General features: G+C 38.6%; 1 protein-coding gene across 1 annotated transcript in view; it reads right to left on the bottom strand.

The window, feature by feature from the left end:
- Nucleotides 1–14,227, bottom strand: part of Tex11 (testis expressed 11) — a 225,849-nt gene that overhangs the window by 182,247 nt on the left and 29,375 nt on the right. Inside the window, exons 5-6 of the mRNA XM_042694880.1 lie at nt 12,360–12,444; nt 8,420–8,499 (exon numbers count right to left, since the gene is read on the bottom strand). Coding sequence (XP_042550814.1) covers nt 8,420–8,499; nt 12,360–12,444 — 165 coding nt within the window. The remainder of the gene's footprint in view (nt 1–8,419; nt 8,500–12,359; nt 12,445–14,227) is intronic.

Raw genomic sequence — 14,227 nt, 5'->3', positions numbered from 1 at the left:
AGCACAAATAGGCTCAGAGACAGTGCCCAGCCAGGCCCAGAGTTCAAGCCCCATGACCCACAACAACAAAAAAACACAACTATACTACAGCCAGTTGCTGTAGCTCATGCTTATAATCCTAGCTATCCAGGAGACCGAGATCTGAAGGTCACAGTTCAAAGCCAGGCCAGGCAGGAAAGTCCATGAGACTCTTATCTCCAATTAACCACCAGAAAACTGGAAGTGGCACTGTGGCTCAAAGTTTTAGAGCACTAGCCTTGAGCTAAAGAACTCAGGGACAGTGCCCAGGCCCTTAGTTCAAGCTTCACAATCAACAAAAAAAAAGCTATACTACAAAGCCAGTTTTTAAAAATAACATAATGTTGGCACAAAAAATAGAAATACAACTCAAGAAACTAATCCCTCCCAAACCTAACAAACCAATTACTAAATGGACAAGGGAACTAAAGAGAGACTTCTCAGAAGAAGAGATAAAAATGGCAAAGAAACACATGAGGAAATGTTCACCATCCCTGGTTTGAAGGAAATGCAAATAAAGACAACCCTGAGATACCACCTTACCCCAGTCAGAATGGCCCACATCCACAAATCAGCCAACGACAAATGCTGGAGTGGATGCGGAGAAAGACAAACCCTATTATACTGCTGGTGGGAATGTACACTTATACAGCCACTTTGGAAAGCAGTCTGGAGGGTCCTCAGAAAGCCAAATATTGACCTCCCTTATGACCCAGTCATACCACTTCTAGGCATCTATCCTGAACAACAGGAACCAGTATACAAGGACACATGCACCTCCATGTTTATTGCAGCACTGTTCATAATAGCCAGGATATGGAAACAACCCAGATGTCCCACCACAGATGAATGGACCAAAAATTGTGGTATCTATACACAATGGAATATTATGCAGCCATTAGAAATGACAAAATAATGGCATTTGCAGGGAAATGGATGAAGCTAGAAGAAATTATGCTGAGCGAGGTAAGCCAAGTGCAAAGAGACAAAGGGCACATGGTCTCCCTGATAAGTGGATGGTAAATCCAAAATGTTAGGTGGTATGGCAAAATTAACAGGACTTAAGAAACAAAGGACTTCCACTCATCTGGTCGAATCACTACTAAATAACCCCATGCTGCTGATCACATGTATGGTGTATATGTGTACACCGGAGGGGAACCAGGAGGACAACACAGAACTAGAGGGAATCAGGGAAAAACATACAACAGTGGGACCCATCAACTGCACTGGACACTGACCAAAATGAACTAAGCAACTCAATGGCAGCGATGGGAGGGAGGGAACAAGTGGGAAAGAGGGAACAGCTGATGTTATGCAAAACTAAAGAAATGTACATATCACCTAAGGTGGAAGAAATAACTGTATTGCAAAGCTCATAGAACTCATAAATGTTATAGACCATGATAGACAATTTTCCCCATGAAAGTTAAGAATGTGTTTGTGACTTTAACAAAGCTTCACTATCCCACAATACTGTGAAATTTGGGAAATTATGCAACCACTTAATCACAATAAAAAAAGTGAAAAAAATAGAAACACAGACTGTGTATTGTATCCCTTTCATGAGACCCATAATCTGTGTGTCTATGGAATTGAAGAGAACTTGCAGAAGTAAGCCCATGCAGTACAGCCATTAATTCTTTGACAAAGGTGCCCAAAACATACATTAGAGAAAAGACAATGATTTAACAGAGTGTTGGCAAAACTGAGTATCCACATGTAGAAGACTTAATATAAGCTCCTTTCACTCTGTACAAAAAAGAAAAAACAATTCAAAATGGATCAAAGCATTTAATGTGAAACTTTGAGGCTACTGTAGGAAGCCATAGGAAAAAATTCAAGATCTAAGTATAAACAACTTTCTGAATAAAACTTCTACAAGCTCAGTAAAAATAAACAAGAATTGGCAAATACAATTGCAACAAATAAGAAGTTTCTATATATCAAGAAAACAATTATCCAAATGAAGAAAAAATCTACAGAATGGAAGAAAATCTTTCCTAGCTGTTCATCAAAGTACCAGTCAGACTATAAAGAGCTTTAAAAAAGTAAACACTCAGAACAAACAATCCGATTAATAAATGGGCAAATGAATTGGATAGACAGTTCTCAAAATGGCCAATAAACACGCGAATATCAGTGTCCTTAGCCATAAAGAAAATGCAAATCAAAACTACACTGAAATTTTATTTCATCCCATTCAGAATGGCAATCATCAAAAAAAAAAATGCTGGCAAGGATGTGAGGAAAAGAACACATATACCCTTTTGGTGGTAATGTAAATTAGTGCAGGCACTATGCAAATAAGTACAGAGCTTTTTCAAAAAAGCCTAAAAATAAAACTATCATATGATCCTACTATATCACTCCTGGGAATATATCCAAAGGAACGTAAGTCTGCATACAGTAGAGATATATCTGTACCGCCATGTTTGTAGCAGTACTATTCAAAATAGCCAAGCTATGTGCCCATCACCTACTGAATAGATAAATAAAATGTGGTATATATGCATAATGAAGTATTATTCAGCTATAAGGAACAATGAACTTACGTTGTTTACTTACTTATGTAAGTAAACTAAGCCAAAATGGCATGTTATCATCTCATATACAGAATCTTGACCTTAGAGGGGATAAAAAATAATTATACAAGTGTAAAATGGGGAAGGTCTTGCTTGGGGTGGCATTCAGTGGTGGGAAAGTGATTTATTTAAGTACTTCATATACATGTATGAAAATTGAATGACACTCATTAAAGCTTCTTATAGAAGGGGGAAGAGGATAAAAAATAATAGAGATAGCAACTTTAATCAAAATATATTATAGACATGTATGGAAATCACAATAAAATCTCGTAGTACAATATACATGTGTACATATAATATGTATGTAAAAACTTTCCAAACATGTCTATATATGGGTAACCAAATAAATGAGGAAAACCAATACTACCAAAGGGCATTATATGCAATGAACAATACCTGAGAAAATAGAATTAAGACAGCTAACAGATGGAAGAAAAATAAAATTATTTAAATAATAGTCACAGTCAACAATGTGGTCCTTGTTTTCATTCTTTGGAATCATCAAAACCAAAAGGGCAAACTGAAGTGACAGAAACTGAAAGACTTAAGGGGAAGGGTAGAATGATAAAGATAGCAGTATCCCCACAAAGTAGGTCATACATATAATATCCAAAACTGATGTAAAATAAATTTAAATACATTATCTAACATTTTAAAAAGTATCTATCTGGGCTGGGAAGGTGGCTCAGTGATAGAGTGTTTGCCTCACATGCATGAGGCCCTGGGTTCCATTCCTCAGCACCACATAAACAGAAAAAGCCAGAAGTGGTGCTGTGGCTCAAGTGGTAGAGTGCTAGCCTTGTGCTGAAGAGCTGAGGGACAGTGCCCAGGTCCAGAGTTCAAGCCCCATGACTGACAAAAAATAAAATCAAATAAAAAAATAAAAAGATCTATCTGATAAATTTTATATAGTATGACAAAAAATCAGAAGAGATTGAGGGAGATATTGTGAGATGATATGAAGTGAATCCTCATCTATCTAAACAGCAATTGAACAGAACATAAACAAATCTGGTAAATCAAGAATTAGTTTTTGGAGCTGTGGCTCAAAGTGGTAGAGTGTTAGCCTTGAGCAAAAAGACTCAGTGACAGTGCCCAGGCCCTAATTTCAAGCCCCATGACCGACCAAAAAAGAAAATTAGTTCTTAGTGGGATTTTTCCCCCTTTTTTCAATGTTAGAGATTGAACCCAGGGTCTTATGAAAGAAAAGCACACATTCTACCATTTACTTACACTTCAGACCAACAATTAGTTAATATGGCAAGAATTAATGATTATTCTATTTAAGTGATGGATAAGTGGAGAATTCATTATACTATCTTATCTGATTTTTGTGAATGGTAGAGCTTTACCATAACATAATATCATTTTTCAGTTGTGGGTTATAACTCAGTGCTTACCTAGCATGTTCAAAGCCCTGGGTTGGAATCTCAATACAATGAAAAACATATATGCTATTAAAACCTTGGACAACCATGAGGGTGACCCGCAGAACCAAGAAGGAGCTGCTCCGACAGACCTTTTGTAAAGAGAGAGATGTGTATCTTGAAAGCTATTTAAAATACACCTACTTGAAAAAGAAAAAAAAAGAAAACCTTGGACAAGTGTTTTACCACAAAAAAATTGTCTGCCTTGGGCTGGGAAGGTGGCTCAGTGGTAGAGAGCTTGGTAGAGAGCTTGCCTTGCATGCATGAGGCCCTGGGTTCGATTCCTCAGCACCACATAAGCAGAAAAAAAAGAAGACTGGAAGTGGCGCTGTGGCTCAAGTGGTAGAGCACTCGCCTTGAGCTGAAGAGCTGAGGGACAGTGCCCAGGCCCAGAGTTCAGGCCCCACAACCGGACCAAAAACAAAAAAAAAAGATAAAAAAAATTGCCTGCCTCTAGGGAGGGATGGAGCAGCACTTTATCATTTCATTACTTTTCTAAACAATTTAATTGTATATGAAACATACATGTGTATTATTTACAGTAAATATAATTACTTTTTTGTTATGCTGGGGATCAAATGCAGGGCCTCAAGCAGACTTAGCAAGCACTCTATCACTAAGCTACACCCCCAAACCTGTTCAATTTTTATTTAATAGCAATGAAAGATGAGGATTTTGGAATTCTAGCCATGATTGAATAGCTTGCTTCAAATTGATCTTCCCACTGAAAATATTTTATAAAACTGGACAAAATATAACTGCTTGAAGGCATTAGAATGGCTATCATGTTTGGAAGGAGGAAAACACAAAAGGTGAATCCCTATGTAAGTCAGATAAAGAGTACATTTCTTTTTGAACAATATCACCCCTTCCCTTGCTATCTCCCAGGTTTTCCCTCCTGTCCCCACCCACAAGTTGTATAGTTCATTTCAGCATAGTGTCTAGTGAGTACCACTGCTGCATTTGTTCACCCTTTGTCCCACCATTTCTGTGCCCTTCCTTACCCTCCAAAGACATATAAATAACAAAAGCAAACTTAAAAACCCAGCAACAACAACAATAACAAAAAGGTGAGCCCTATATTCATTTCAGCTTTACCATATCACATATGACACACAATTTATCAGGTGGTTGTCATAGAAACCAAAAACAATTACATGGCAAATACTATTACCTGTATATTTACCTTCTCATTTTATACTTTATAAAACATATCCCACCAAAAAAACCCCATGATTTAGCCAGGTGCTGGAGGCTCATGCCTATAATCCTAGCTAACTCAGGAGACTGAGATCTGAGGATAACGGTTCAAAGCTAGCCCCAGCAGAAAAGTCTGTGAGACTCATCTCCAATTAAGCACCAGAAAACCAGAAGTAGTGCTGTGGTTCAAAGGAACAGAGCACTGGCCTTGAGCAAAAGAGCTCAGGGACATGCCCAGGCCCCATGATCGGAAACAAAATCTCTGTGATCTTTAATACTCTAAGATAGTAATTATTATTTTACAAATGAAAAACCTAATCTTCCAAAGTTACACAGCTAGTAAGTCACAGGGCTGGAATTCAAACCTAGGTAGGTGTTCAGACTTCAATTCTTGTACTTAACTGGATACACATGCCTGTAGTTCAGCTACTGGAGAGGCTGGCACAAGATGAGCAACTGAGATCACAAATTAGAGACCAATCAGGATAATTTAGCAAGACTTCATCTCAAAATAATAAAATAAATAAATAAGCCAAGGATAGTGGTACACATCTGAATCTCAACACTCAAGAAGCAGAGGCTAGAGCTGGGAAGGTGGCTCAGTGGTAGAGCACTTGCCTTGCATGCTTGAGGCCTTGGGTTCGATTCCTCAGCACCACATAAGCAAAAAAGGAAAAAAGCTGGAAGTGGCGCTGTGGCTCAAGTGGTAGAGCGCTAGCCTTGAGCTGAAGAGCTGAGGGACAGTGCCCAGGCTCAGAGTTCAGGCCCCATGACCGGACCCAAAAAAAAAAAAAAAAATTAAAAAAAAAAGAAGCAGAGGCCAGAAGATTGTTGAGTTTTACGCTAGCCTGGGTGTTATAATTTAAATAAGAAAGATTCCAGGAGGATACAACTGGCTACCATCTAAAGTCTTAGATACTCAGGAGACTGAGATCTGAGGATCTCCATTTGAAGCTCACTGGGGAAGGTAAAGTCAAATGAGACTTTTATCCCCAATTAGCCAGCAAACCTGAAGTAGAGGTGTGATTTAAATGGTAGGGTGCCAGCCTTGAGTAAAACTACTAAGGGAGAGCACAAAGCCCTGACTTTAAGCCCCAGTATAAGCACAGAAAAAAAAAGAGAGAAGAAGGGAGGGAGAAAAGGAAAGGGAGGGGGGGAGAGGGAAAAGAGAGGAGGGATGGGAGAAAGGTGGGGAGCTGAAGGGAAAGAGGAAGGGAAGGACAGGGAAGGGAAGGGAAGAAAGTAAGGAGTTAGGAAAAGAGGGGAAGGGAGAAGGGGGAAGAGAGAAGGAGAAGGGGATAAGGAAGGAAAAAATGTTTCTAACATGCTTACTCCCCTAATAGTGGTGTTATTTGGGTTCTAGACACAAGGAAGCTGGAAGAAGACAGCCACTGGGACCCAATCCACGCAAGTAGCTTTTCTCTGGCCCTCTTACTGCCTTTTCTCTCCTTCCTGGTCAGTGTGATGTGAACTAGTCTGTTCTGCCATGTCCTCCCTTTCCTGAAGTACTGGCAGCTCTTAATCCAGGAGCCTAAAGAATACCTTCCTCCAAATTATGTCATTATGTTTATGTCAAGTATAATGTCACAGAAATGAAAAAAGTATTTGTCATGCTGGACTACATAATCAGCTTCTATCATAATTAAAATTAACTAATTTACTGATTAACTTTCATTAAGTAAGAAAACAAAATGCTGTACTCTTTTCCTTAACTCAGTGATTGTACATTTTCACTAGGAAAATTTTCTTTTTGTTTTCTGAGACAACATCTTGATATGTATTCAAGGCTGACATGGAACTTACTATGTAGCCCAGGCTGGCCTCAAACTCACATCCTCCTGGCTTCAGCCTCCAACATGCTGGGATTACTGAAGTGTTACCATAATTTCCAGGTGAGAAATTTTTGAAATTAGCACTTATTTGCCATTTGAGAGGATTTTATTGTGATATTTACATACATACATATAGTGCACATTGATCAAATTGACCCCCTCCACCATATTCCTATATGCTGATCAAATGACCCCCTCTAAAACATTCTAATTTTTTTCTCCCATTGTCCCCTTTTGTGAAGTATTTGGTGCTTTTCATTATGCTTTTCATCATCCTTGTATGTGTGTGTATGTGTTTGTATATATTCATATTCATACTACATATTTAATGTTCTTTGATTCTCTTCACCTTCTCCCTCCTTTCTCTCTTTTCTCCTCCCCATCTCACTGATCCACTCCTAGACAGTCCCAATTTTATATCCATATCCATTACCAGTATTATTATCATCAGGATTTTAGGACTATATTCCACAAATGGACAAAGAACAGGCAATGTTTAGCTTTGTGAATCCGATATCTCGTTCAACATCTCCAGAACTATCCATTTTCATGAAAATAAATGATTTTTTTTGGTGCCAGTTCTGAAACTTGAACTCAGGGTCTGGGCACTGTCCGTGAGCTTCTTAGTCTCAAAGGCTAGCACTCTACTACTTGAGCCACAGCGCCATTTCCAGCCTTTTCTGAGTAGCATGTTAGAGTCTCACTGACTTTCCTACCCAGGCTGGATTCAGACCACAATCCTCAGAGCTCAGCCTCCTGAGTAGTTTGGATTATAGGCGTAAGCCACCAGCACCTAGCTCCTGAATTTCATTTTTAAGGCTGAGTAATATTCCATGATGTGAGTGTATGTTTGTACATACGTACATAGCATTTTTTCTTCATCCATTCATTGACTGAGAAATTCTTTTAAGTCAAAACGATAACATTCCCCTGGGAAGAAAAACTACTGCTCTATAAAGTTACAGGTGATAAAAGCAAAAAGTAATTCATAGATCCAGACTTATACATTCAATATTTAGTTTACTGAACTACTATAATAAGAATTACAGTACCACTGACAGCTTTAACTATACTAATGATAAAAAGAACACAACAAAGGAGGAGGCTATAATGCTTGATGAGAAATGTACTCATTATCTTGCCCATGTAATTGTAACCCCTCTGTACAGTATTTTCACAATAAAAAATAAATAAAAATTTTTAAAAGACACAAAAAATAAAATAAAATAAAAAAGAACACAACACTAAATGGTTCAACCACTTTCCAGTTTTACACTGATCACTGATTCCATTCATTTTCATAAGAGTAACAACTACCTCAATCATTTGGACTTTCTCCTCAATTAGGACTTACCAAAATCTGTCTCTGAACAGTTGTTTCTGAAGCCAGTGAGGTATCACACATACAAATCAACTTGCAAGCAATATGACACACTGCAAAAGAGTAATTAGACATATGAAACTTAAAATATTCCTTCTCCTTTCATATACAACTATAAAGAGAAAAGATGGGTAAAGTGAAGCCAGGGAAGTGGAGGTGTGGATCAAGTGGTAGCATACCAGCCATGAGCAAAAAAGGAAAGTAAGAGCACAAGGGCCTGTACTCTAGACACAATACTCACACACACACACACACACACACACACACACACACACACACACACACACACACACACACACACACACATCAAAGCCAGACTTCTTGCTAAAAGTGTGGCTTAGGGTTTCTGTTTTGTAGTGCTGAAACATATCAAAGGAATCATTTGTTTAACACTCCAGAGGTATACAGTGATTCCTCACCTATCAAGGGAGTTACATTCCAGAGACCCCTGTAATAGGTGAAAATCGATGAATCAGCAATAAGTGAACTGTGATATAGCAAGGGACAACTATATAACACTGTTACTTCGTGGATTTTCACTCACCCATCGTGGAAGGGTCTCTGGAATGTAACTCCCGCAATACGTGAGGGATCACGATTTATGTTTTTGTTTTTGTTTTTTTAACTGCGATACTGTGAAGCCACAATGAGTGAATGGCGATATAGCGAAGGATGATATAATTCTTAAATTTTAATTTCTTTATATATTAAATTCCAAGACTCAACAAAGATATCTGATGGTACATGATATGCTTCTATGTATCAGCCAAATAAAAGAATTATTCTAAATAGAATTGGAACCCACAGCTATTCCAAATCTGACCAAATTTCTGGACATCAATATAACTCTTACTTTTGTTCTCCTAAATGGTGAAACTTTCCAAATACATCTTTTCCTATAGGACATAAAAGTTGTTGAAAGTATGTTTTATTTTTGCCTCAAAATAGCCAAGCCTGAATAATTGCACCCTCCTTATTTTGGTGGTTTGATTCATCATAAAAACTGCAAGTTTTTAAAAAAATGACTTCATATATAATTGAACTAGTCATTATTATGTTAGACTTTGACAGCCATTCTACCTGTGCTCATGCCACTTCATTTTTTAATAAGTTTTTTATTGTGAAAATACTGTACAGAGGGGTTACAGTTACATGAGCAAGGTAATGAGTACATTTCTAATACTCCCTTATTCAAGATTTGCAGAACTGGGGGCTGGGAAGGTAGCTCAGTGGTAGAGCACTTGCCTTGCATGCATGAGGCCCTGGGTTCGATTCCTCAGCACCACATAAGCAAAAAGAAAAAAGCCGAAAGTGGCACTGTGACTCAAGTGGTAGAGCGCTAGCCTCGAGCTGAAGAGCTGAGGGACAGCACCCAGACCCAGAGTTCAGGCCCCACGACCGGAACAAAAAAAAAAAAAGATTTGCAGAACTAAAAGTACACTGTAATGGAAGTGGTCAGATTTTTGTCCATTATGAAATATAAAATTGGTTCATCTAAACTACTAACAAAGTTAATTTTTCTGGAAAAAACTTTTAGTAAAATAATTTTCTAATCAGGTTTTTAGACTGATGTGAATTTGAAGTTTTGAGAAATTTGGAAAACATTTCCTTTCTTTTTTTGTCAAAGTTTACTAATTCTTTAGTACTCTCAAGGACTCAGTATCTCAGTCATTTCTCCTTACCCTTCTATTTTCTTGTTATACAACTTATCTCCCAAAGCCTCTGAAATCCATTTTGCATCTACTATATCCCCAGTACTTGAGTTAAAAATTGATGCATTTAAATATCCAAAAATTATGTTTCTCTCACAGATAAATTCTTACAGTTCCTTCTAGGCAACTATAAGATTTAAGGGTTCTTGGGAGCAATGACATCAATGCTTAAAAAGAGAAATGTTAGCCAGGTGCTTGTAGTCTTAGCTATTAGGATACTAAGATCTAAGATTCACAATTCAAAGCCAGCCCAGGCTGGAAAGCTCAGGGACAGCAATCAGGTCCTGAGTTCAAGCCCTAGGGCCAGCACAAAAAAAGAGAAAATGTTTCCTAAACATCTTAATGAAAAAGTAAACCCCTAAAACTAAGTATACTATTGTTTATAGTAACCATGAACTTAGCTTAGTCCTGCATTGAAATGGTATAGCTTCATTTATATTCACAAATATAAATACCTAGTGGAAAAATTTATTTTCTGCCTAGAGAAAAAAGTCACTTGTTTTTTACAAAGTCAAATAAGCCAGGGATTTACCTTTTGGTTTGTTGCCATTATAGTGGGGTAATATACATTCATAAATGTATTTGCTGTCACTGTCCTCAATGAAAGTAGTTATGGTCATTACACTAGACTTTGCTCATTTACCTAAAGCATTAGATAATGGACTACATTCTAAGCATCCAAGAAGATGAGTGGTTTTGGGGTTTTGTTTTATTGTTCGTTTTTTTTTTTTTTTTTTTTGCTCTTGCCAGTAGAATTTCTGCATTTTTTCTTAGTAATTTTTCCCAATACTTAGTGACCTACCTCATGAGGAAGCTGTTCTTTTTAAGACCTAAATCCCTCACATGACAATACTTTTCATTTTATTGTTGGTGGAGAAAGAAAGCTACTATTTGTTAGTTCTGCGGAATTCTGAAGATTTTGATTGTTTCTTCTCCACAAGAAATAGTCCATGTTCATTCACATTTCTTCCAGATCTCATACACTCCTAATTCTTTAATCATGTCTATTGTTCACCTCTAGACTACATTTCTGTGATGATTTTAAAACTTGTTTTAGTAAAGAGCTAGCCTCTGAAAAATCATAAAACCAAGAGAGGCTAGTTGCTTAAGAAACAAATGGCATGGATTGTTTTGCTTGATTATCTCTTTTGTTTTTTGTGGGTCATGGGGCTTGAAGTCCGGGCCTGGGCGCTGTCCCTCAGCTCTTCAGCTCAAGGCTAGCAGCCTAACACTTGAGCCATAGTGCCACTTCCAGCCTTTTTCACTTATGTGGTGCTGAGGAATCGAATCCAGGGCCTCGTGCATGCAATGCAAGCACTCTACCACTGAGCCACCTTCCCAGCCCCTTGATTATCTCTTAACAAATTTTCATCCAAGAACTGGTCAAAAATATTCAAAGGGCAGAAGCACCACTTAATGTACATGTATATTAAGAACACTCTTCAAGCCGGGCGCTGGTGGCTCACGCCTGTAATCCTAGCTACTCAGGAGGCTGAGATCTGAGGATCGCGGTTCAAAGTCAGCCCCGGCAGGAGAGACCGTGAGACTCCTATCTCCAATAAACCAGAAAACAGGAAGTGGTGCGGTAGCTCAAGTGGTAGAGCGCTCGCCTTGAGCTGCAGAGCTGAGGGACAGCGCCCAGGCCCAGAGTTCAAGCCCCATGACCGACCAAAAAAAAAAAAAAAAGAAAAGAACACTCTTCAGACAAATGAAGATGAAAATGGAGGGGAATGTAGACAAGAATCCAATGTAAATTCTACAAAATTAAGAAGAGTGGGAGAGAAGGGATGGTTAGGGGAGGGATGGGTGAGAATGTTAAAAGGGGTGACATTGATCAAGATGCATTGTACTCGGGCTGGGAAGGTGGCTCAGTGGTAGAGAGCTTGCCTTGCATTCCTGAGGCCCTGGGTTCGATTCCTCAGCACCACATAAGCAAAAAGAAAAAAGCCAGAAGTGGCACTGTGGCTCAAGTGGTAGAGCGCTAGCCTTGAGCGCTAGCCTTGAGCTGAAGAGCTGAGGGACAGCTCCCAGCTCCAGAGTTCAGGTTCCACCACCAGACCCTCCCCCCCCCCAAAAAAAAGATGCATTTTACTCATAAACCACTTTGTTAAATGGCAACTTCTCTGTATAACTACTTTCAGATAATAGTAAATACATAAATAAGAATACTCCTCAAAAAGAATCACAAAATGTATACATACGTTTAGCTATTTGCTCATCATTCATATACAATTGTACTTTGTTGGTAACTGCCCAATTCCACAGGTTCACTGCCATTCCTTCAATCTGTACAAAAAGAAACATTTCTTTAGCTAATTGTAATTCTCCACCTTCAATGATACATTCTTTCTGATATGGTTAATGCTCATGTAGATATTTGTGGGTTTCTAGTCCTCAATAATCTAATCTCATTCTATCTCTCTGCCTAAAAATTTTCATACTATTATGAAGAATTAACTTAGCCGGGCACCAGTGGCTCACGCCTGTAATCCTAGCTACTCAGGAGACTGAGATCTGAGGATCTCGGTTCAAAACCATTCTGGGCAGGAAAGTCTATATGAGACTCTTATCTCCAACCACTACAGAACCGGAAGTGGTGCTGTAGCTCAAGTGGTAGAGTGCTCACCTTGAGCTGAAGAGTTGAGGGACAGCGCCCAGGCCCAGAGTTCAAGCCCCACAACCCACCAAAAAAAAAAAAAAAAGAGTTAACTTACTGTCCCCTGAACAAAACTTGTTCTTACCTATCTATATATCTTTATTTATACTTGATAAATACATTTGTTTGTCTTTAGGTAATTGAAATTTACTTCAGTCTCACCAGCAGCATCCATGAAACTTTATGCAAACCCTGAAGCTTTTTTTTTTAACCATGAAGCTTATATGGATATTTCTTCTGTACCATCTTCCCTCCTGCCATGCAATGTGGTTTTGCAAATGCTAGGGGTGAAATCCAGGGTCTAGAGAACGCAACCACTCTACCACATCCCCCCAGTCCTCTTCCTTCTTTGAATTTTTATATTGATTGTCACACCATTTTTAAAATATAGTACTTTGAATAATTCATTCCTTGTAAGGTTTTTCTGGTTTTGTTTATGTAGGAGGATTTTCCTGGATTGAACCCATGGCTTATTTTTTAAATAATATACACAAGGAAGATTAAGATTATGCCTCTTGCAAGGAAATGGATGTACCTAGGGGAAAAAAGCATGTTAAGTGAGGTAAGCGAAGTTCAGAGAGGAGACAAATAGGGCATCTAAAATATAACTGAACATAAGAACCTATACAGGACTCTAGGCATTCACACACCAACCGTCAAGACTCAAGACCCTTACAGAACCTATACAGGACTCTAGGCATTCACACACCAACCGTCAAGACTCAAGACCCTTACAGGAGGAACCCAAAGGTGTAACTCCTCTGAACATTTAAAATACTATTTATAGAAACAAATTCCAGGAAATGAAAACATGTTTTTGTTGTTGTTGTTGGTGGTGGTGTTTGTTTTTTCTTTGGGGTTTCTTTTCTTTATAGAAGGATAAGGGGGGCACAAAAATGGAGGTGAACAAAATGAGTGAACAAATGCAATCATGCTATTCAGTATACACTTTATGGGAAAATAACCTATGTAAATAATGGGCAGGGACAGGAGAAGAAAACTAAGGGAAAGAAAAGGAAGGGGTGGGGCTGGGAAGGTGGCTCAGTGGTAGAGTGCTTGCCTTACATGCTTGAGGCCCTGGGTTCGATTCCTCAGCACCACATAAGCAAAAAGAAAAAAGCCGGAAGTGGCGCTGTGGCTCAAGTGGTAGAGCGCTAGCCTTGAGCTGAAGAGCTGAGGGACAGTGCCCAGGCCCAGAGTTCAGGCCCCACGACTGGACCAAAAAAAAAAAAAGAAAAGAAAAGAAAAGGAAGGGGTGACATTGTCCATGAAAAGAAGCATACTCATTACCTGACTTATGAAATGGTAACCTTTCTGTATAACACCTTAATAATAACAATAAAATTATTTTTTAAAATAAAATGTACACCAGGTAAATTGAGGGGGCAAGTAGGGTTAGGAGATAGGAGATAA

The sequence above is a fragment of the Dipodomys spectabilis genome, unplaced genomic scaffold, assembly GCF_019054845.1.
Source record: "Dipodomys spectabilis isolate Male_0828 unplaced genomic scaffold, ASM1905484v1 ptg000176l, whole genome shotgun sequence".
Taxonomy (NCBI): domain Eukaryota; kingdom Metazoa; phylum Chordata; class Mammalia; order Rodentia; family Heteromyidae; genus Dipodomys; species Dipodomys spectabilis.
Note: the sequence above shows the minus strand (reverse complement) of the source record. Positions and strands in the feature narration are given on the sequence as shown.